At 43.5% G+C, this 25,368-nt stretch overlaps 1 protein-coding gene across 1 annotated transcript in view; it reads left to right on the forward strand.

The window, feature by feature from the left end:
* The first annotated feature begins 394 nt into the window (after positions 1–394).
* The window catches only part of LOC130092594 (uncharacterized), a 49,762-nt gene continuing 24,788 nt past the window's right edge, over positions 395–25,368 (forward strand). The window contains exons 1-2 of the mRNA XM_056260495.1: positions 395–568; positions 7,577–7,693. Of these exons, the coding sequence (XP_056116470.1) occupies positions 395–568; positions 7,577–7,693 (291 nt within the window). The remainder of the gene's footprint in view (positions 569–7,576; positions 7,694–25,368) is intronic.

Consider the following 25,368-nt stretch of genomic DNA (forward strand, 5'->3'; position numbering starts at 1 on the left):
CACCTGGAACAAGGATGGAAGACAGAAAAGGATCCTGATGTGGCCCCCATTCCACAAAGATTTTGCCCCAGATTGGAACCTGGAGTGCAATTGGACACGTCTGTAGAGCAAAGCCCCCTCTGCCTTTTCAAGCACTTTTTTAGTGCTGATTCAATCAGGACATTGTGTGCCAACACAAACAAGCTGGCAGAGAGAAACATTGCTGCTGGGAAAAAGTACAAGTGGACCACCATCAACCCTGCAGAGATTTTCAAATGTATTGGATTAGTTTTGTACATGGGAGTTCTAAAGCTGCCAGCAGTAAATGACTATTGGAAGAGAAAAAAAAATGTCTGTGACTCCGAACACTGTCACGACACGGGATAGGTACCGTACCATATCTTGGAATATCCATATGAGTGACCCAGAGGAAGATGTAGTAAATGACAGAAAGAAGCAGACCCAGCCAGATGAGTATGACACACTCTTTCGTTTGAAGCCACTGATGACTGAGATAAAGGCCGTCTGTCAGTCTGCCTACCATCCCAGGAAGCAGCTTTCCATTGATGAGAGGATGGTGGCCACCAAGGCAAGAACTGGGATGACCTAGTACATATAATCCAAACCCACCAAGTGGGAAATAAAGCTGTTTGTGCTGGCAGACTCCAGCAATAGCTGTACCTGTAACTTCAACATAAACACATGTAAAAGCAGGTTGGCCTCTGGGCTAGGGCTCTCATTTGACTCTGGTGTAATTGATGAAGCCATATTTCCTAGGCAGTGGTTATTATCACTTCTACTGTGATATTTTCTACACCTGCTCAAAACTCTTTCAGGCACCTGCTGTCCCTCAAATTTGGAGCCCGTGGTACCATACTTGAAGGGAGGAAGGAGGCTAAAAAAAAAAAAAAAAAAAAAAAACATAAACTGACCAAGAAATCCCCCAGAGGATCTCTCAGGTGGATAAGAGAAGATAACCTTGTCTTCACCAAGTGGATGGACAACAGGGAGGTGGCAATGTGCAGCAGTGTCCATGTTGCTTGTGATGGGGACACTGTCAAGAGGAAGCAGAAAAATAGGGATGGATCCTGGGAGACAACAAACATACCAGTACAAAAACCTATTGTGGATTACAACATATACATGGGGGGAGTGGACTTATTAGACTAGCTGATACAGTACTACTCAGTTCATCACACAACCAGAAGAACTGGACATACACCTGTGCCAATCTCAAAACCAATTGCAAGGCTGAGGTGTGAGAAATGTAAGGCAGATGGGGTCCCAAGAAAGGACACTTCATGGAAATGTAATGAGTGTAATGTGCCAGTCTGCCTACAGCCAGAGCGTAACTGCTTTCACATGTGGCACAACATAAGTATAATGTTGAAAGACTGATGTGCAAATACAGTGCCATCTAGTGGTTGTTTTTAGATGTGTTTGATAAATTGAGACAGAATATTAAATTCAAAATTAACATTTATGTTCCCTTTACATTTTCTTATATGTATAGGCGGACATAAAACCCCTTAGACCTTAAAGGGGTTAAAACTTGTAGCACGAGCAAGGCTGATGTAAAGGAAAGGGTGCCTCTTCAAAAAGGCAGTAAACCAGTCACAGCCAGCTTGCTGCAGCTCTGACCAGAGCTGTGTCCCAATGTGAAGGCTGCATCCTCCAAAGGCCGTATTTGAAGGCCGCTTGGCCCTATTTGAAGGCCGATTGCGTCACAGCGGCGCGACGAAGGACGTCCCAATTCAAAGGCTGCACCCTCAGAAGGTCGCATTTGAAGGCCAATTGCGTCATCGCAGCGCGATGAAGGCTTTCCCAATTCAATTCTGTGTCCTCCAAAGGCCGTATTCGAAGGCCGGTTGCGTCATTGCGGCGCGACGAAGGCTACCTTGATTCAAAAGCGAGGCCAAATGCACCCTTCGTTTCCCCGTGAAAGAGAGGATACATAAATGGATCCTAAGTTGATCCTAAGCGGCCTATCCTACCCCATAAGTCATTGCGCTGATGACGACAGCATTTTTTTTTTTTTTTTAAAGGGCGGCCGAGAGTTCGGTGGTGGGCGGCAAATTAACATTTAAATGTAAAAGTATTATGTGGAAACGTGACAAATAAAAAAATAAATTTCTGTATATTTCTTTATTCATCATTTTTTATTATTTTATGCAACTTTAAATGTGTAAATAAAATAAAATTCATGGCTCTGGACATTGTTTATTTTTGTAATGGTATCTGAGTGTTTGCAAGGTTGATAGGCTACATTTAAACTATATACTTTCGTGTAGTTTAATGTAACAATGCGCAGTGTTGCTGACCTGTGAGGGAAAAAGTAGGCTACTTCACATTTGTACATGAATACTTAATGCAGTATGAAGTTCCTTACATTCCCCCACTGGTTATTTTGAAAATTAAAGTAACAAAATGTAGGTCTATTGTCAATATTAACAAATTGTTACTAATTTACATGTCCGGTCCCCTCAGATTTCTGATTGCTTAAAAAAAAAAAAAAAAAGACTTTAGGAGGCAAAATATTTTTTTTGTGATTATTTTTAATTTTTTTATTTAACCTTTATTTATCCAGGTAAACTGTTTGAGAACCACTTCTTATTTACAAACATGACCTGGCCAAGATGTGAATTACACTGCGCAAACCAGGCTATACCCACCGGATGAATAAGGGTTTGCTCTCAGTCTCCACAGTACATAAAATATTCATTTTATTTTATTTTTCGTGTTCGCATTTATGAGGAAAAAAAACAATGTTCCGGACGTGTTCTCCGTTATGGACGTGAGCGCTCTGAAAGCGGCACTAAAAGATCATCAAACAGAAAGCACAAAACCTTTCTTTAACCCGAATTTCGTTTTATATTAATTGTATCTTAATTTTAATCAATGTTTCATCAACCAATTGCCTGGATTTAATAAATAAGAAGTAAATATGAACTGGAGCTCGTCTCATAAATTAACCGAAACTCAGCATATAAGGTAGCCTACTTGCCTCACATGTATACTTTTAAACAGAACAATTCAAAACGAAAGAAAACAGACTACAGACTGCTCTCTGCCTATGTAATCCTTATGAAATGTGCATTTCTCTCTGGCACCTTCACTACTGAAGATCGCGAGTCAGCATCGTCAACTTCATCTTAGCCGACAAAGAAAACACTTGTTTATTAATAAACAATTACAATATCTCCTTGCTATATTTTACATATTCATAATCATACTTTTGCCGGTTCTTTGTGACAGCTTTTAGGTGCTTTATTGGCAGCGCCACCCTTACGTTACATGAGTCGCCACCGCATCACCGCACCCACCACCAGAATAGACCTGTATATAAAATTCTGGCTATATATATATATATGTTGCCCCCTCATTTAAAAACGGGACTCCCCAAAAATAAAATTCTGGCTACGCCCCTGCTCCCATGTCCTTCAGTAAAATATAAAACAAAAAAATGACAATAGCCAATTCTGGCTCCATAGCTGTTTACTCAATTATATCAAATGAATGATCAGGATGGCAGCTGTACTCTCGCACTGTTGCTTGGCACCTGGAGCGGTAATCGGGAACACCTGGTTGCGCAATTAGGAAATCCCACGAAGGCTACATGGTGCGTCCTTCGAAGGACGGATAGGCTGCATCCTTCGAAGTCCGCGACCTTCAAAGGATGCAGCCTTCACATTGGGACACAGCTCGAGTCTCAGGCACCTTGATGTTATATGACACAGCAAGCTAAGGCTTGATGATAGGCCTAAGTAAATGTCGGCTGACTTGGACAGATACTTAAACAGCTCCACTTCCAAATCTGGGGAAAATATTTGTCTGTTCCTGATGTAACCAACAGCTACACCTAGCTCTTTCTTTGCCGCTACACCTAGCTCTTTCTTTGCCTTAAATCTCATGCTGGCTGGTTTTGTGGCAGTATCTACTTAGTGTGTTGAATGGTATTTTTTAAGTCCTTTGCTGTGCTCCTAATACTTCTGTTTTGAGTCTTCACCTGTCTGGCTGCCTCTAGCATAATTTGTGCCAGTGTCTATCCCCTGTCTGTTGTTATTAAATATTTTCTGACCATTTTGACTTCTAAAAGAAAAGTATTTCATACATAAGTTTATGTTCATAAGAATTTAACATACAATTCCAATAAAAATGTAAAGCATTATTATATTTATAAACATACAACATATATGGCTATACATGTGCCAACCAACCCCCAAATCAGTGTGTCAACCAACCCCACCCACATTAGGACACATCTCTTTACTGAAATGATCTTAGCCACATAGCATCACTCATCAGAGACTTTTAAATTTCATATAAAAATATAGCTGATCCTATCTCAATCAATTGAAATTCTTACATTTTATATAACTCTATCATAGTTCTAAAATGTATTTAGTGGGGGAAACTTTTTTTTTGTTTTGACTCTGTAAAATAGAGACAGTTACTTTAGTGTTTTTAGTAAATGGGTGTGTTCAGGTCAAGAGGGCAGTCATTTTGAAAAGACCATGTTGAAAATAAACAACAAAGTAAGTTGATCCACATATGACAGCCTCTGAACTTGGTCAATACTAATCTTATATACAGGCAGGCACTGGACTAAAAAAGCATTCAATCAGCCATCTCTCCCTAAATGAATTCGGGTAGTGACGGGTCATGTTGTTAAAGGTCCCCTGACATGGGGTTATTTTATTATTGTATAATGTTTCCTGGGTTGCCCTTATAATGTTAGGATGTTTTTTAGATCAAAAATAGTCATAATTTAGAAATAAAAGGCATTTTTCCTAGCCTGATTTTAGCCTCTGATTTGAACGCTCTGTTTGAAGGGGCGCGTCTGCTGTGTGTAACCGGCCTCTGCTGTGATTGGCTGACATGCTTGCATATGAAATAGCTATAACATGTGAAACTCTCTCGAATACTTTTACTACAGCTATTATATGTTTTTACTATTACAGCTATCGAGATTAACGAATCGTGAGAAGTTTTTAAAGTATTTAGATCTATTCCCATCACATAAAATGTTGCCGTGATGAGCATTGAGCAGATGACAGTGTGTTGATCGCGAGAATGAAGATCTTATCATTGCAACGCAGTTTCTGCACTCTCTTTAATGCTTTCACCAATGCAAAGACGATGATGTACATACAGTAAGAGCTTTGTTGTGCAGTATAACGTGCGTCATTGATATCATAACGAGTTGTCCAGATAAACTCGCACTGTGTGGAAAGATTGTTCTTTGACCGCTTTCTGTATAATTTGTTCACAATTTAAATAAGATTATTTTCATCCTACTAAAAGAAACAATGTGAAGTTGATATTTTAGTCACTGGCTTGACTTACTGATGCATAAACCGTATTGAATGATTTTGAGAGAAAGATTACCTGTCTGAACTTGAACAATTAGGCTACACATCAGAAATTGTTGCTTGGTAGCTCGATCGATTTATTTTCAGACGTTCATCGAGTTGAGGAAACAGTCGTCGGTGAAATGTTTGGACCATACAAAACTTTGGGAAGTTGTGTCTGCGCATTTCCAGAGAAAATAAAATTAACCCATTGTTTCTTCAGAGGCTCGGATGAAGGAACTAAAAAATACTTTTGTGTTCATTTGTACATCCGAACACTGATCAACTGCCATGCTTCGCTCGTTTGCAAGTCATGATATCTCTCGAGGAAAAACTCAAATCGCGCTCGCGCGTTCGTACTTCCTAGCTCATTTTCTCATGGGCGAGCCAAATTCTCTGGGCGGGCAAAGCAGAGAAAGGGGAGGTAACCTTTCCTCCGTATGACGTCATAAGGAGGAGATTCAAGATCAGCTCGTCTGAGCTGCAGAGAAGAGAAAAATAGCCAAAGCTCGGTTTACACAGATTGAAATTTCTAGCCATTGGGGGACCATATACAGGCTAGGGGAACTCATATTAATGTTAAAAAACCTCAGAAAGTGAAAATTTCATGTCAGGGGACCTTTAATGCTACAAATTAATTACAACAATAAACGGAAATTTCATCATGAACAACAATATCACATTAGACCACAGTAATTCCAAAATGACATTTCCCTTACATTCAACTCCGAAAAGTGCATTAATCTTTGACACGTTACATTAATTTAGTTGACTAGTGCTATACGCTGTATTAACAACAACATTAAATGGCATTAATAAAAACGTAAATAATAATAAAAACATACTTTGCCATATTAAGAACACTGTAGAGAAGAAAGATTCACATAGTATAAATTTTATGTCACTTGTAGGCCTAAAAGATTTTTTTAAGATATTAATCGAGCTATCGATAGGTAAAGGAATAGCTATCAATAGCTCACAGTGACCTTGCTCAACAGGGATATGGGTTGAATAATGCCAGAGTTATGCTTAAAGTTTTAAACAATTAATAAAAGTCACATTCATTTTTAAGACAATTTGTTGAATTTGTTGTCTTGTGCATACCAGTCAGAATTAAATTTTTGGGGGCTCCCATCTTAAAATGAGGGGGCAACTAATATATATATATATATATATATATATAGCCTATATAATATATATATATATATATGTATAGCTTAACACCTATAAATAAAACAGCTTAACGCCTGCACACATTTAAAACAGTATATTGCGGTTCATCAATTGCAGACAAGTCATTGGGCATTGTGCCGATCTGTGTCGTGGAAGTCTCACACTACACTCCTGTGATGAAATAGGCCTATGCGTTTCTGTGTCCTGAGAAGCCTCAGGTGCCACTTCACTCGCTGTCGCCTCGTAGTAAGCTGAAGCAGACTCAGATGTAGATGGCACATTTTCTCCTTCACGCTCATCTTTCCATGCTTTTTTGAAAAAATGTAATGTTGTACTTTGCGCACCTGCCATTGTCACGGCATATTAATGAACTCTCAAGCGAAGATGATAGCATAGGTTACGCACAACACGTGACATAATCAAATCAAGTTTGAAAACAGCCAAATTTTACTGCGCTGCATTTTGATCGGTCAATCTATCAATTTCTTTTATTTTTTATTGATCAAACCTAGTAAAACAACACAGTAAGGCAGTAATTATATTCCTCCATCACCATGAAAGGTTTCTATGATCTGCAGCAACATATATATTTTCCGCTTTGCATTTACACTTTAAGACATCATTAGATTATGTGAAAAAATAATGATATTGTATAGCTAAACCTGACAACATTGGAAATGTAAATCTCCTGTGTTCACAGCAAGGTTGAACTCGGCACCAGGTGAAAGACAGACTGTTAACGGAGATCAGGAAAATTTCTTTGGATTCAAAAGTTTATGAAGTGCTTGTGCACCTCAGCCTAAAAACAGGTTTGAATATACAGTCTGAGGATTTTAGGTCCCTTTTTTTTCTACTTAAAGAAGCTTTGTAAATACAGGCCCTGTCCTGTCATACCAGTGCTTACAGTCCTAGTTATCATTGTCATCCTCATTATCACCATCATCATTGTATACTAGTGTCTGTATGCTTGACATGGGGAGGACGGCCTGACTCAAGTATGGGTTGTCTACAGGAACAATGTCTGTTACATGTGGGTGAAACATCACAGTGGCTTGATGTTGTTTTCTTTCCAGCTGTTGGAGGCGTTGGATGAGAGCAGCTTTTGCACCAGGCTGATCTGTGTCTTTGATGGCAGAGCACAGAAAGGCATGCTGCTGATGGAGGTGTTCAGTTACAGTTCTCATTTCCTGGTAAAGCATGTGCTTTTCCTCAGCTGCCCGAGTCTTCATATGTAAGGCATCAATCCCTCGCCTTTTTAGACTCCTTGAAATATTTTCTTCTTCAGTCTTGAAGACAAAAGAAATAAAAAGTGCTGTCATGTTACTGTTGTGGCAAAAATTCATCTCAAACAAACATCACTGCGTAAGAGACACTCAGAGTCAAATTATATAAAATAGAAGTATTTATTCTTGCAAGAATAGGAGCAGTCTAATACACAGTTGTTACCCTGTGCAGAAGAGTGACACACCCCCAGACAGACTGAACTAGCTTTTATCTTAGTTTCAAGGCCTTCTTCCCCCCAGAGCCTTCCTCCCAGTAGTTTTCCATAGACGTCACTAGTTGGCCCAATAAGCCCCCCTGCACCAAAATGGCCTTCTGACATCTAGGTCAGAGGTCCTTGTTCGTCTGTTCTCTGGAGTGCAGGGGCGGACTGGCCATCTGTGTGATCTGGAGAATCACAGAACGGCCGGTACTCCAGGACGGCCGGCGGGCCGGCCCACCACCCGCCACACACGCAGTCACAGACATACCAAGTCTCCCGGAAGTTCCGGGAGTCTCCCGCATATTGATAGCGGCTCCCTGATGCCCGCAAATTAGTTAAAATCTCCCGGAATCTAGAGCGAGTAAGAGCGCGCATGGCATAAATTGTTATTTACAGAGTGGAGCGAGCTAGAGACCTTGTGTGTGTGTGCTAGTGTGTGTGTGTGCCTCATGAAGCGCATACAAGGACCCAACCAGTGCGGGCTGGCTTTTATCTTTACTACTCCCGAACCGAATTAATCAGAAATTAATTAGCAAGTTACTTGCTAGGGATGATGTTAGGAAGTGATATTCAGCTTGCTACATTTTTAATGATTACAGTAGTTAAAACAGCTAAACTTCAACATTTTAGCTGTAAAATGCAACATGCAGTAGCTAATATTAAGAAATATGTTGTGCTTTTACTTTTAAAAATGTTTGTAACGTTACAGTTAATGCTTACAAACTTTGAAGATTTTTAATACAGAAGTTACATTTGTAATGGTGTAGGGCCAGCCTATTTTCATTTAGATGTGGTATTATTATTTGTGCAGTAGCTAAGATTAATTACTGCATAAATTAATTAAGATTATTAAGTAATAAATTCATTTTAAGACAGCATGGAATAGATTGTATAATATGCTGTTAGCTATAATTTGGATGGTAGTATCATGAGCCACAATTGAAGTCATGTGACAGGCGGCAGGCGTTATTGTTGTCGAGTTTCCGCGCGCCGATTTCTTTGGGCCGGGCCTAGTCAAAGTCCAGGGCCGTTTTTTAGTCCCAGTCCGTCCCTGCTGGAGTGTCTCCCTCTTCTGCCTCCCCAGGTACATAAACAGAATCTTCTCTCACTACAAGTGAGACACACATGTGACATTCTTTGAATCATCTATATTTTACTAAAGATCAATGAATATCATTAAAATTGCCACTACAACTCCTCACTTTTTATCATTCTGATTACCCATAATCACAATAATAAACAATAAAACAAATTTTAATTCATATCATCACACTTATACTCTTTATCTCTGATTTTTGCATAAATGATCACTCTCCTTGAACCTGTGAAGAAAAGTTTAGAATGAAGAAGCATAAGGCTGTTTTTGTGGGGGAAAGGCCCCGTAATATTTTAGCTAGCAAGGAAACATTTTTACGACGCCGGGCTAAGCGAGAAATCACTGTTCCTGCGCTCCTGTAAACAGACCCTCAGTCACGCCAGTAAGGAAAAAGGTAGTTATAACATAGTAAGGAAACAAACAGATAAAAGTATAATAAAAATCACTCAGTTTCAAACCCTATCTTTGTACGCCATCTCGTAACACGGATGACCGCTGCTTGTAACCTTCTTTAAATCTTTTGCCCTTAATCTTTCTCAGAAAATAAACAAATAGAAGAAAAACAAACAGAACATACATTTAACACATATCTCACTGTAGCTCCCGCTACCTGTATCGTCACATAATTTTGTTCATCCTTGGGATAGACTGTCATTTTCACCAATTGAACAGACAGCATGTTTCACCTGTCACTGTAATCATATTCAACCATGAATAACAAAATTATTAGAATAACAATCCTAACTCCTATCATTAAGCCTTTTCCATTAATCTACGCCCATCTCCATATTTCACCTCGGTTTTCCTAACCATATTTTGTTCACTTCTAATTCAATTTAGTAAGCTCTATTTAATGCCATATTTAACAAAATCTAACCAGAGAAGTCTTATAATTTTATCCATTCTTCCAACCAATGCAGTTGTTCAATATTAACTCTAATATTTCCATTACAGACACAATCAATATATTTTCTACATTTACAATCAAATCAATACCTAGTTTGATTCAATCAAACAAAATCATCACAAAAACAGATTCTTCTGTTAAACATTTACAATCAAATAAAATCCTCAAAATAATCACAAAACCACATTCTTAAACCATTAGTCGGTTCACATCCTCCTCCAGGCGTGTTGATCATCTCGTTCGCCCCATGGACTATGGGATGGTTGTGGCCTGTCGGTGTAGGTGAGAGGCTTGGACCCAGGTGTCACACTCTCCAACCATTTTCTGATCCTTATAAGGTTTTCCCTTATATCACGACCGCACCCCCACTGGAGTGAACTGTCATCTGTGAATGGAGACCTTAAGTATTTTGTTAGTGACCGCTTGTCTTGCCGCTCGTCCCCTTTGGTGTGACCTGTGGAATCAACAACCTGAAACATTATCTCCGGATAATTTCTTGCTCACTTAATAGCACTCGGGGTCCTTTTACCCTGAAAAACACTCAACCCACTTTGCTCATGTCCACACAATATTTATACATTTGGAACAGAATTAGTTCTGTTTGATCCAATCCATCCTGACATTCTGTAAAAGGAAAATTTTAAGTTATGCGCTGCGCAGGTGTAGCACCTTTCTGCCATACTAATAACCCAGGCCAGGACAGTTAGCCAAATTCATCCATAACCATTATTTTATTGGCACATTTTGCCCTGTCTCCCAATCCTGCATGCTCCCTGTAAAGAGAAACAAATTTCGAGGTTATTGTCAGATAGTAAAGTACGCAGTTTCTTTTGTCTACTGTTCTCCCGTGTCCTTCGATGCCCTGGCGTTTCCTGTTGAAACAATCTTTGTTATTGGTGTGTGCACACTCACAGACATCAATTTTGTTAGGCAGAAAAATGGCCCCTAGTGTTCTCCCAAAATGTATTCAGCAAATGTGAACCCCTTAATAAACCATATTTGGCAATTGTTATACCATCTCCCTCTTGATGCACGACACAACTCGAGCATCAATTTAACATAACATTTAACATAGTGTTTTTTATAAAGTTTGCCATCAACACTAACCCAAACGGCGTCCTTCAGCCAAATTTTGCCTCTGAAACAAAAATATTACATTCTTCACTTAAAGCCACAATCTCATCTTCTTCTCGAAGTATTTGAAAGGCAACGGCCCTCAGTCTCACAGCGAATCTTGCTTTTCAGGCCTGTTGTTTGGTCTCTCAAGTCAGTCATCTACAAACATTTCCAAAGTCATCAATTTTCCCTATCAGGTCAAGTCGTGCTGTACAGACTTGGTCAATGTCAGTCAATCATTTCTCCCCCTTTGTTCACAATAATCATAAATGTGAGAGGCTCTCTTGATAATTTCATGTTGACTTAGCCAATATGTCACTTTGTTGTTTCCCTCAAATCTACAACATTTTCATTTATCTCAGCCCATGCCAGATGGTGATCTACAACTACACAATTCCAATTTACTGATCTTCAAATCTACATTATGTATGACAAAATTATTACTACCAGACAGAGCTTGATGGCCAATCAACTTAAAGCTTGTCCCATGTTCTGTATTGTCTTTTCATCAGAATTATCAGCTCCTTTAAAATTTGTCATTTGCCTTACCCCATCTGTAATGATAAACTCATTCCAGAGGTTAATGACGCAATATACACACCATTCAGGCGGAATATTAGTGCCCCAAACTAATACATACAAGACATAAAGTGCTGTCACCATCACACGCACTCATATTAGACACACATATGTTAACTGTTCATTTTCAATATTCATTTTTCTTTATATTATTGCTAAAAGATTTAAATTTTAAATAAGATTTTAAACTTCCCATTTTCCGGTAGCTTCTACCTAATTTTACATGGTCTCCCAAACAGTTTCAAAGCATGTCTTGTTCATTATTCATTAGAATTTAACAAGGTCAGCTGGGTTGTTTTGTTTCATTATCATTATTTTGCTTCAGCTTGCTCTAGCAGGCCAATAACAGAAAGACAGACACAGTTACCATCCCTTCCTCCGCTCAAGCAGTCTCTCTCACTATAAACAAATAATTTTTTTTCACCAGCCTCCTAAGGCTGTAACTTAGTCAAAATTTGTATTCATTACAATAACCTTTGACCATTCACCTTTGTCATCCAGACTTTCCTTAAATCAAAAGCTGTCTTCATCTTTAGCCACCACCATGTCTAACGACCTTCAAGAGTTAAAACTATGTTATAACATATTAGTTCAAAATCAACACTATGATTTTCCTTGCCCATAAGGCAAACCAGTACATAAAAAGTTTTGCTACTGTCTCCACAACAACTAATGGGAATCACTTCATGGCCTCAGCTGGCTCCTGCTCGCCCACTCCTGTTAGCCCTTTATCTATAATCTCCATCAGGGTGTTTTCCCCTGGCATATTTGCAGACGCTTGTCACAATAAAAAAAAACAAGCCATACAATGAATGCGGTTTCTTCTGGCGAGTGGTAAATAGAGGAACTCACATTTTCTGGGTCAGACCGCCGTGACTGTTCCTCACAGCGCATCTCACCTCTCAATGCTCTGCTGACCCCGGTGGCCTCCAGTAATCAGCGCTCAACTCTCATACCTTTCTCACATATAACACCTCCATCCCGGAGGTGCCCAATGTTCGTGACCCCCTGCGTTAGGCTGTCCCCTGGCCAGGAAGATCAAACCCGTCATTGAGTAGCCACTGTACACACTGGTGACCGCTCTTTCCCATCACAGGCTGTTTGCTTCAACAGAACTCAGCTGTTTTCTAGAGCTTAGGAAAGGCACGTTCAAGAGTCACCAGAGCCATTCCGATTGCCTAATAGTGTTCACATAGGGAGACAGGTCAATAACAACAGTATTTAATCACTTAAATCCATTAACCATCTTAAAAGCAGAAACCTAGCTGCTTGGATTATACTCAGTGACTTTAGATCACAACCGTACATTCAGTGTACTTCATCTGTAGCCGGAGCCATCGGTCCTGAATGGTGGAGACTAAATGAGACAGAAGTTACTGGTCCTAAAATAAGCTAATCAAAATGTCATCTCTATCTGTATTATTGTTTTAAATACTTCTTTAAAGTCATTCAGTTTTATTTTTAAAACATCTCTGTGTCTATGATCCTTCAACTGAAACACTGTGCTTTACACATTATCACAGATACCAGCTTTTAGCTGACTCATTGAATGAGAGAGACTCTGAGACTCTATTGGATGGTACACTGCTCTCTCATATACTTCTAACATCAAACTTTTATCTATCATCTTTTAACTCTATCCCAGCTTAAGGCATCTTTGCCAGAAATTACATACGGTTTCAAATAAACATATTATTTATATTTGTCTTTTGCCCACCTCAGGGAATTTAGACATTACAAATTTCCCCTCAGATTGAGTCTCTGTCGCACTGGCAGTTTCAGGCACAGCACACATCAGATTTTAGATAAGCGAACTGTTTCAATACAGCCCATAACAAACTTATCTTTTGAAAGCAAAACATCAGCTTCTAGTTCTTTCATGGTCAACTTTTCAAGCTGTTTGTTTAATCAGATGCCTTTCAACACATTTTACATTTAGCAACTGTTAATTCAGTAGCCTACTGCTTCTGCTTATTTGTTCTTACATAATGGTAATTATTCTAGTTCTCAATAACGCTTCACATTTCTCAATCTCAATTTTAGTTGTCAAGTTCTCAATTACCATAACTTAATATCTGACTTCAAAATTTTCTCTTCTAGGAGTTTATCAGTCTCCAATCAGGATTCACACTAACTTTGACAAGGCTACTCTGCATCTTTTGCAGTTATTATAAATCATCTTTGAGATCTGTCTCTCTATATTACCTTTACATATTTTGCAACTCACATTTGTTGGAGTCACAAAAGGATTCACTTTAAGACTTCAATCTTTGACCTTGTTTTTTTATCTCTTATTTCTCAGACCAAAAATTGTCACTGTCGTCATTTAAACACTGATCTATTTTCAAACCAATATTATTACCAGAAATGTGTTGTCATTTTATCACATTTTTAAACACCTTCTCGGTGGTCATTTACAGTTACCTATTAAATTGTCCTGATGACCACCGTTAAAACACTCTCTGTCATCTAGTGAATTTGTTTCAGCCTCAACTTCAGCATCAGACACCTTGCAGTTTGATCACTGTGAGTTTCCAAAGGGCTTCAACTTAACACGCCCTTGAAGCAGTGTGTGTCCCATTCAGGAATGTAAACAGACCCACTGATAAGCAGTTCTCTGTATTCCTTTGACCATCCACCAATGGCGGATTCAATCACAATAGCCAAATCATACTCTTCATCATTATTATTGGCAGAACATAATTTCATGAGCAGCACAGAAAATGCTCAAAATATTCGAATTTGTTTTCTGTCTTTACCTTACTAATTTGGTATTATCATCAACAACACTAATTACAAGTACTGTTGCTGTTATCCCAGCTTATCTTTTACAAAACATCATCTGCAAATCTCTTCAAAGTGAGATCTTCAGAGCAGAGCTGTTTACAGCATTTGCTCTCTTCTGTCTCACTATTTATTTACTTATTTATTTTCCCGGACTGTTCCGTTACTCTTCATAAAGTGTAACAATTTGTACATCATCATTTTCATTTCCACTGGTTTGAAGCCTTTTTCCCTTCCATCACATTATTGTCTCAGTCTTATCTCTACTGTTTCTCCAAAACAGATTATATTACTCAGTCCGTAAATTACACAGACAACCATTATAGCTACTTGCTTCAATACCCTTATTTTCTTAACATTAATAAAATAAAGCAGATATATCATCATTTCAATCATTATTTTATCAAAATCTAGAATTGTTCCCCATTCTGCTTAAAACATTCTTCATATCATGTTAATCCCTGTCAATCATACAATGCCTTATTTTATTCTAAAACTTTTCATATCATTTAAACATTTTACATTTGACTTCCATAAATTCTATCAGACCATGTCTATTTTCATCACATATAGTTTTCTACTATATTCCTCCTTTCTTTTCCCTACATGCCAGTTCCTTCATTATCCTCTCCTTTCTTTTCTCAAACATGCCAGTTCCTTCATTATCTAACCAGTACATGATTGTTTGAACAATCCCCACACACACACATGTTGAACGCAGCCACAACAACCTTTTGTCCCGCTGCCCTGTTCCACTGATTCTCGCACATTCTTAATCTATTTGTGCTCAGTGTTCCCTCCCTGGGAAAATCATGGTATTTTCTCAGTTTTTTTCCCAATATCTAAAATATACATTTCCCCCCATACTTTCCTAGTTCTACAGAAAACCGGTGTATCAAATTTCGCAAGCTTGCTTTTGAGACAAGCAAGACAAGATTGAGACAATCCCCATACTGGCTGTTCCCTTTCGTTGTCACTCCGAGTTCCGTCGGATGACGACGAATGGGGTTTCGCTTAGAAAGCCAATCGACTTCGAGTACTACAAAACGAGCCAATGGCAAAGAAATGCCATGGGTCTGCGGAATTTGCATAGCGTAGCACCGCCCCACCTCGTGGGTATTTAAGGAGCTCGCTGGCAGCAAACCGGCATGTTTTCGCTTCGGAGCCAAGGTGATCCTTCGCTCCACAAGCCATTCCTGTACTGTCAGTTCTGCAGACGAGCGAGATTCTCTGGTGTTGGTGTGACGGCGATCTCCGGCGAGGACGCGCTTCCTGCTTTTCTGTCCGTGATTCGACAGCGAGTGTGTTTCTCCCCGGGCGCTTCAACACAGTCAGAGTTTCTTTTTCTCACAAAAGAGCTTGCACGCGGCACGTCTTTTTAAAGATGCCTCGCCCGTGCACTTCTGGTTGCGGTAGACTCGTTGATGACTCTGATGGGCACGAGTGGTGCATAGTGTGTTTGGGCGTTAATCACGCTAGAGCAGCACTCGTGGATGACTCATGTTCTCTCTGTGGGAACATGACCATCGCAGCATTACGATCAAGACTCGGTGATCTCGCAAGAGTGAGGGTCCCCTCATCCACACCCCGATCTACTGACTCTAGAAATAGAGCTAGTACTTCGGCTGGTGGCCAGGGTGATCTGAGGATGACGGTTTGGAACAAAGCGCCGACTATCAGTCCGTGCCCAGCCGCATCCTCTCCAGTGCTGCAACCCGTGAGTGTTCGGGGGATTCCGGCGGGATCATCTTCGGGTGTCCCGCGGGTTTCCTTTGACGCTCCAGAGGATGACGCGATGTCTATCGCAGCATCACAAGGTGGGTCTGAGTCTTCTGGAAGTGAAGACTCATCACAGCTGCCACCTTCGGGTGTGAATACAGTTGTGCTAGAGTCTGATCCAGAGATGACGGCCATGCTGTCTCGAGCCGCCGCGAGCATCGGGTTAGAGTGGAACCCTCCGCCCTGCCCCGAGCGCTCGCGGCTGGATGACTGGTATTTGGGTCAGGCTGCGGACCCCCGTCCGCGTCAGGCCCCGATACCTTTCTTCCCGGACGTGCATGATGAGATCTCGAAGTCCTGGAAGACTCCCATGTCTTCCCGTGACCGCTCGCTGATTTCATCCGCCTTTCCTCCCCTCGATGAGGCCGCTGCCCGTGGGTACACTGGGCTCCCCCCGGTTGAACGCTCTGTTGCGATGCAACTGTGTCCTCAGAGCGCTTCTTCTCGTGGTGAGCCTAAGCACCCATCCAAAGCCTGTATGTACTCGTCTGCGTTAGTGGCGAAGTCCTACAGAGCTGCGGGACAGGCAGCCGCCTCTTTGCATGCCATGGCCATTCTGCAGGTCTACCAGGCCCAGATGCTCAGGGACATGCACGAGGGCAGGACAGACCCGGGGCTCTTCAATGAGCTGCGCGCCGCCACCGACCTTGCTCTCCGAGCGACGAAGGTGACCGCACGCTCCCTGGGTTTGGTGATGTCCACAGCCGTGGTCCAGGAGAGACACCTCTGGCTTAATCTTGCTGATGTGGAGGATGCCGAGCGGTCCCGGCTGCTCGACACCCCCATATCGCAAGATGGCCTTTTCGGCGGTGCAGTCGAGGATTTTGCCCAACAGTTCTCGACTGCCCAGAAACAGACTGAGGCTATTAAGCACATTCTGCCCCGACGGCCCGCTGCTGCCTCCACTCAGCCGACCGGGCAGAATACTCAGTCTGTTTCCCGCCGAGGGCGCCCTCCTACGGCTCCCACCCCTCCCGCCCGGCCCAAGCAGCAGCCTTCACCCGGGCCCGGTCGCGGAGGAGGCCGTAGGAAGGCGCCCCAGCCCTCTCCAGTCCCGCCCCCCGCTAAATGCCGGGTCAAGCGGCGCTCCTGAGACGGGCTGCTCAGGGATGATGTACACTTCTCAGGAGGTGGTAGCAGGACCACTCCTTCCCCCGGTGGAGGGCCGGGGGAGAATCTTGAGAGAAGTGACACATTCATCCCTGAGCATACGGAGTTCTTGGACGACACGGTGCGCCGCCCCCGGGCCGTGCACCCCTCGTCCTCCTCTGTCCCAGAGCCGGATGACAGTGCGCGCCGTCCCCGGACCGTGCCGCTCTCATCCCCCTCTGTCGCCAGACCCCTGGCAGAGCAGACCCCCGTGGAACGTTCGTCCTTCCCTGGTCTGCTCTGTCAGGACGCGGTCTATGACTGTACCCCCACATCGGGCCGCTATGCCGTCCACGTCTGGGTCAGTCATACCGCCTCGCTGCCCCACCGACGGGAAGTCTGTGGTTCGCATGACCCCGCTGGTTCAGTCCTTGGGAGCCTGGCTAGAGCTTCCCAACCTGTCCCGCTGGGTCGCACGAACGATCAGGCTCGGCTACGCGATTCAGTTCGCGCGGTCTCCTCCCCGCTTCAGGGGAGTCCGCTCCACTTTGGTCGGTGGCAATGCCCCTATCATGAGAGCGGAGGTTGCTACCCTGCTGGCGAAGGGTGCGATCGAGACTGTCCCTCCAGCCGAAATGAAGACCGGCTTCTACAGCCCGTATTTCATTGTCCCGAAGAAAACCGGTGGGTTACGGCCAATCCTGGACCTGCGCGTTCTGAACCGCTCCCTTCACAGGCTGCCGTTCAAGATGCTCACCGCCAAACGCGTTTTCGAATGTGTGCGGCACCAGGATTGGTTTGCAGCGATCGACCTGAAGGACGCCTACTTTCATGTCTCCATTCTCCCTCGACACAGACCGTTCCTTCGGTTTGCTTTCGAGGGTCAGGCATATCAGTACGCAGTTCTCCCATTCGGGCTAGCCCTGTCCCCTCGCGTCTTTACGAAGGTCGTCGAGGCAGCCCTTGTTCCCCTCCGGGAACACGGGGTTCGCATTCTGAACTATCTCGACGACTGGCTGATTCTAGCTCACTCTCGAGATCAGCTTTGCGAACACAGGGATTTGGTACTCCGCCATGTAGCCCGTTTGGGCCTTCGGGTCAACTGGGAGAAGAGCAAACTTTGCCCCGTGCAGAGGATCTCTTTTCTCGGTATGGAGATCGACTCGGTCGCCATGTCCGCGCAGCTTACGAGCGAGCGCGCGCAGTCACTGCTGACTTGCCTGAGACAGTTCGAGGGCAAGAGTGCGGTTCCACTGAAACTTTTTCAGAGGCTCCTGGGGCATATGGCATCTGCAGCCGCGGCAACGCCGCTCGGATTGCTTCATATGAGACCGCTTCAGCTTTGGCTTCGCGACCGAGTCCCGAGGTGGGCATGGCAACACGGCACGCTCCGAGTACCAGTTACTCCGACCTGCCGTCAGACCTTCACCCCGTGGGGGAACCTCAGCTTTCTACGGGCAGGAGTGCCTCTGGAACGAGCTTCCCGGCATGTTGTTGTAACGACAGATGCCTCCACCACGGGCTGGGGTGCCATGTGCAATGGACGTGCTGCCGCGGGCTCCTGGACAGGACCCCACCGCTTATGGCACATCAATTGCCTCGAGTTGCAGGCTGTACGTCTTGCTCTGCGCCGCTTCCGGGCCGTGCTCAAGAATCAACACGTACTAGTCCGAACAGACAATACCGCCACTGTAGCGTACATCAACCGTCAAGGTGGTCTGCGCTCCCGCCGTATGTCGCAACTCGCCCGCCACCTCCTCTTATGGAGTCAGAAGCATCTGAGGTCGCTTCGAGCCATTTACATCCCTGGAGCCCTGAACTGTGCAGCCGACGAGCTGTCACGGCTTCAGCCCCTCCCCGGAGATTGGCGACTCCATCCCCAGACGGTTCAGCTGATTTGGGACCAGTTCGGGGACGCACAGATAGATCTGTTTGCCTCTCACGACTCGACCCATTGCGCCCAGTATTATTCCCTGACCGAGGGCACGCTCGGCACGGATGCTCTGGCGCACAGCTGGCCGCGGGGCCGCAAATATGCGTTTCCCCCAGTGAGCCTTCTTGCGCAACTCCTGCGCAAGGTCAGGGAGGACGAGGAGCAGGTCACTCTGGTCGCGCCGTACTGGCCCACCCGGACCTGGTTCTCCGAACTTGTACTCCTCGCGACAGCACCTCCTTGGCCGATTCCTCTGAGGAAGGACCTCCTTTCTCAGGGACGGGGCACCCTATGGCACCCTCGTCCCGATCTTTGGAACCTCCACGTGTGGCTCCTGGACGGGACGAGGCAGGTTTGAGTACCCTGCCACCAGCGGTGGCGGCTACCATCACTTCCGCTAGAGCGTCGTCCACGAGACACCTCTACGCGTTGAAGTGGAACCTCTTCGTCAGCTGGTGCTCTTCTCGCCGAGAAGAGCCCCGGAGTTGTTCGATCAGTGTTGTGCTTTCCTTTCTTCAAGAAGGGTTGGAGCGAAGGCTGTCTCCCTCCACCCTTAAGGTCTATGTAGCCGCTATTGCCGCACAGCATGACCTTATAGAAGGTAAGTCTTTGGGGAAGCATGACCTGATCGTCAGGTTCCTGAGAGGAGCGAGGAGACTGAATCCTCCTCGCCCTCCTCTCGTACCCTCTTGGGACCTCGCAGTGGTCCTAACTGCCCTGCGTAGTGCTCCCTTTGAGCCTTTGCAGTCAGTCGAGCTAAACTTCCTATCTATGAAGACAGCGCTTCTGACTGCATTGGCCTCCGTTAAGAGGGTGGGGGACCTGCACGCATTCTCCGTTGACGAAGCGTGCCTAGAATTCGGGCCGGGCTATTCTCACGTGATCCTGAGACCCCGGCTTGGATATGTGCCCAAGGTTCCTACCACTCCCTTCCGGGACCAGGTGGTGAACCTGCAAGCGCTGCCCCCGGAGGAGGCAGACCCAGCCTTGGCACTGCTCTGTCCAGTACGTGCTCTTCGCATCTATGTAGACAGAACGCAGTGTTTCAGGACCTCAGACCAGCTCTTTGTCTGTTATGGTGGGAAGCTGAAGGGAAAGGCTCTCTCCAAGCAAAGGTTGTCTCACTGGATAGTGGACGCCATTGCTTTGGCATACCAGCAGCAAGGTCGACCGTGCCCCCTTGGTGTGACTGCCCACTCCACCCGGAGTGTGGCATCCTCTTGGGCTCTAGCCTGTGTCCTCTCATGTACTCGCTTTAACCAGCTAGTACCGGACTCGCTCAGGTGTCTTCGCTTGCTCGCCATTCCACTCTACGGACTGGATACGTGCGATATTCTCCTCAGGTGAGCTTCTCCGAAAGCCCTGAGTTCCTCCAGCACTCCTGACGTCGGCGCCAGTGTCTCTTGCCTGCGCGTCGGCTAGGTGCCTCCCGTGTGCATGGTACCTCCCGGAGCTACCCCCACATGTGTATTCCCACTGTAAGCCTCTCTGAGCATGTGTCTTTCCCTTGGCAAGCCACCTTGCCACCCCTGGGGTTGAAATATTCCACCTGCGGCTGGATACCCCAGTGATTCCCCATATGCATCCCTCGGGTCATATGTGTATTTCTAAGTCCCCCCCTCTGGGTTGGCAGTAATTGCATACTTCCCTAAGACCTGGGATATGCTCCCCAGTGTACCTTGGTATTCCTGTGTTAAATAGGAGTCCTTCGTCCGTGCTAGTCTCACGACAGGGATCTCAGATTTACGCAGGGCACTGGAAGACAGCTGAGAAGTGGCGTGATTAGACTGGTATCCCCATTCGTCGTCATCCGACGGAACTCGGAGTGACAACGAAAGGGAACGTCTCGGTTACGGATGTAACCCTCGTTCCCTGAGTAGGGAACGGAGACGTTCCGTCTTCCTGCCACTTCCGCTGTACCGCGGGGATCGCCTGAGCTCAGTCTTGGCTCCTCAGCGAAGAAAACATGCCGGTTTGCTGCCAGCGAGCTCCTTAAATACCCACGAGGTGGGGCGGTGCTACGCTATGCAAATTCCGCAGACCCATGGCATTTCTTTGCCATTGGCTCGTTTTGTAGTACTCGAAGTCGATTGGCTTTCTAAGCGAAACCCCATTCGTCGTCATCCGACGGAACGTCTCCGTTCCCTACTCAGGGAACGAGGGTTACATCCGTAACCGAGACGTTTTCTGTTCTCTGTGGATTTCTCTTCAACGCGCGTTTTCTTTAATCTGTTAGGCGTCCCTAAACAAATCCGATTCTTTTCTTTTAACCCAAATCGGTCGGGTTGCACTATTAGTGCCCTCCTAATTATGGTTTACCAAAAAATTCTGGTTCCCCCTAATTAGCCTCAGTACCTAAAAACAATTTGCTCCGTCGTGGAACAACTAATTTTCAGGGTACCTATCTGTTTGAAATCTCTTGATACGTTACAGTTCTCACTTAATCCCAGATTATTTATCTGCTTGAAATTTCTTGTTCTGTTACAGACCTCAATTAATCTCAGATCATTTTTCCCTCGTATCTGTTTGAAATTTCTTGATCTATATAGATCTCAATTAATCTCAGATTACGTACCACAGAAACAGCCTTCAGCCAATATGGTTCAATTTCACTCTTCTCCCCAATTAAACTGAATTTAATTAACTTACCCAAAAGAAAATAAATTGAACTGTCTCTTACCAGAGATGCTTCTGTTGCCACCTGCGGGTTCTTTAGATTCCAGTGGTCGATTCTCCCGGCCCTGATATCGGTCGGCCCCTCTCTCTCAAGTTTACGAGGTAGAGCTGGAACTTACTTAGTCCAGGTGGCCAAACACCGTCCGATCTCAGGTCCAGGAGGCACGTCCAAGGAATATCACTTCTGACACCAAAACTGTTGTGGCAAAAATTCATCTCAAACAAACATCACTGCGTAAGAGACACTCAGAGTCAAATTATATAAAATAGAAGTATTTATTCTTGCAAGAATAGGAGCAGTCTAATACACAGTTGTTACCCTGTGCAGAAGAGTGACACACCCCCAGACAGACTGAACTAGCTTTTATCTTAGTTTCAAGGCCTTCTTCCCCCCAGAGCCTTCCTCCCAGTAGTTTTCCATAGACGTCACTAGTTGGCCCAATAAGCCCCCCTGCACCAAAATGGCCTTCTGACATCTAGGTCAGAGGTCCTTGTTCGTCTGTTCTCTGGAGTGTCTCCCTCTTCTGCCTCCCCAGGTACATAAACAGAATCTTCTCTCACTACAAGTGAGACACACATGTGACATTCTTTGAATCATCTATATTTTACTAAAGATCAATGAATATCATTAAAATTGCCACTACATTACAAAGTGGTTTCTAAAATGATGGGCAGGTAGTTGTGATTGGTAAGCGGTTGTCAGATTGTTTCTTGAGTGACTGCTGTGTGGTTACTAGGGTTAGGTAATTATACTAAGAGTGTCATCAAAGCAGAAGTAGACTTGCCAAGAGGGATCGCATGCTTCCTGAAAATCAATTATTGTTGGGAAGATGCTCATCTGCGGTGGCCACTGAATGCGGTTGTATTCTTTTATTGCCTCTCTCAGTCTCTTGTTGGAGGTGGCTACCTGCTTGGACAGTCTAATGGCAATGCCCTGCCCATCTGTAGCAAAGTTAGAAAACACACATGCAGATAAATGAATTTATTAGTTTGTATTATGGTCCTTTTCAAAGTTGATCTTAATATCTTAATGTATCTACTTACCCACAGCACTTTACCTGGATATTTTCTTTTCAGATGGAGGACTGCTCTCTCCCTTGATTCAGTTCTAGCCTTGCCGATTAGTTGGCCTCTGAGCTCACGGTCAACATATTTAAGGGTAGACTGGAAGCCTGAATCAGATTCTTGCCATCTTCTCCCAATCCGGTGTTTTTTCTCTATGTTCAGCAGAGTTCTCAATTCTACAATGGTCAGCAAATAAATCTTATTAATTGTTATTTACACACTTGCTCAGAGAACAGTGACAGATTACTTCTTACTTACTGTTTCACACTCCATGTACGATTCACGAGTCCCAGATCTATACATACAAATAAAATAAACACACAGCACAAAAATTCAGTAGCTACCAAGCAGAAAGCATTACTGTGGTACACCCCTGACCAAACAGTGTATACGTTATAAGGGAGGCCTTGGTGATAATTGATTACTAATCACACCATATTCAATTACTGCAGTATTATAGCAAATCTTAATTTATAACCATTGTAACAGTTTCCTTCAAAACTATGCTGTTACTGTAATCACACCTAGGCTTCCATGTTGAAGCACATCAGCAGGGCACTTAAAGACGGCTGTAATTACCATATAGTCTTACATAAACACATTGAACTCTTACTTGAACTTGTACAACTGAATCAGCTTGATGATGTAGTCCCTTTTCCATCTACAGACAATGTCTGAAGAACAGATAAAGACATACTACTGCTCTAGTGGTTCATTTCATGTAACTTCTTCACATAGCTTACAGGATTGTATTTTATTACTGTACACGGAAAGGTACCATCTACTGGCTTCTCACACTGAGTTGTAAACACTTACAACTCAAAAATAATTGTAAGTGGTGTTTGCCAAGGAACGTTTAGGGTATATTATTTGAACAATCCCATAAACGAGTACTACTATACACTTCAGCATCAAACTTATCCTGCCAATGACAGTTTTACAGAAATGCATGATGATTGATATTACTTAAGATCAATCTTAAAATTTTCACTCAAGGATGATACAAAATGCAAAACACACACACACACACACACACACACACACACACACACACACACACACACACACACACACACACACACACACACACACACACACACACACACACACACAGAACACATTCCAAAAATGGAAAAATATAGTTTGAGTGTCCAATGTAAAATGCAATTAATCACAGGGAATAGTTGCATTTCAAGCAATATCTAAAATCAGTTTTGTGGTTTATTTGAAGCTGATTTTGCACACGTGATCAGGGGCCTGACAGTTGGATTATATCATTCTGATGATATCATTACATGCACAGGCTGCTCTCATATATCCATCATCACAGACCATTACACACTTATTGATTATTGATGTTGAACTTATGAGCGGGAGAATCCCGTCCTGATTGTTCTATGTTATGACTCCTGATGCCTTAAACTGACGATGACAAATGATCCCTGTGGCACAGTCACAGGGTCTAACTACAACAGAATGTCGTTATTCGTTCAGCTTGAACAGCGTAGAGGAAAAGAAGCAGCATCATTGATCATATTCATGAACACTTTAGAAACTCAAACATGAGAGCTTCAATTAGCTATTAGGCTTTGACAAGGTGGTTCTCTCTTTTTTTCCAGGAGATGACAGAATCGTGGATCTGATAGAGCTATTAGTGTGTGTGTGCGCGTGCATAAAGGAATCAATTCAATTCACATTTATTTGCATGGTGCTTTTCACAATACATATTGTTTTAAAGCAGCTTTACAGAAAATGCATGTTTCTACATTACAATTAAGAGTGATCTGCTATCAGAGGTGTCTCAGTTATGTATTTCATAAAAGTATCACTACATATACAAATCACGCAGTTAGCTAACAATGTATTTATGGCAGAAAACGGTCCCCACAAGAGAAATGCATTAATAAACATACAAAATTAGTCTATGAATATTTGAAAATGTCTCAGACAATTTTCTGTGATGGGTGTAGCAACTACAAGAATGAACCAAACACAATTTAAGCTTTTAGATGATTGTTAATACATAATCACACACAAGAGGCTTCACATTCCAGATTACCCCAGGCTCTGCAACCAAAAAGGACTTTTTGTTGTTTAACTAAAGAAAGAACGTTGTCAATGTCTTATAATTTGGCAAGACAGATCTGTTCAGAAATGGTGAAACAAGAGGCCCTAACAAGAGGTCACCTGACCCCTGCGACTAACAGACTACGCAGGGTTCTCAAGTCTCACGCATTGGCCGTGAGACACACGCAATTCAACCAGTTCACACGCTCACACGCCACACCGTGTATATCTCACGCTGAAAAGGCAATGCCAACCAAGTTGTCCTGCAAGCTTTATATATATAACGTTGTA

The sequence above is a fragment of the Rhinichthys klamathensis genome, unplaced genomic scaffold (assembly GCF_029890125.1).
Source record: "Rhinichthys klamathensis goyatoka isolate OS25496 unplaced genomic scaffold, OSU_Roscu_1.1 h1tg000176l_1, whole genome shotgun sequence".
NCBI lineage: Eukaryota > Metazoa > Chordata > Actinopteri > Cypriniformes > Leuciscidae > Rhinichthys > Rhinichthys klamathensis.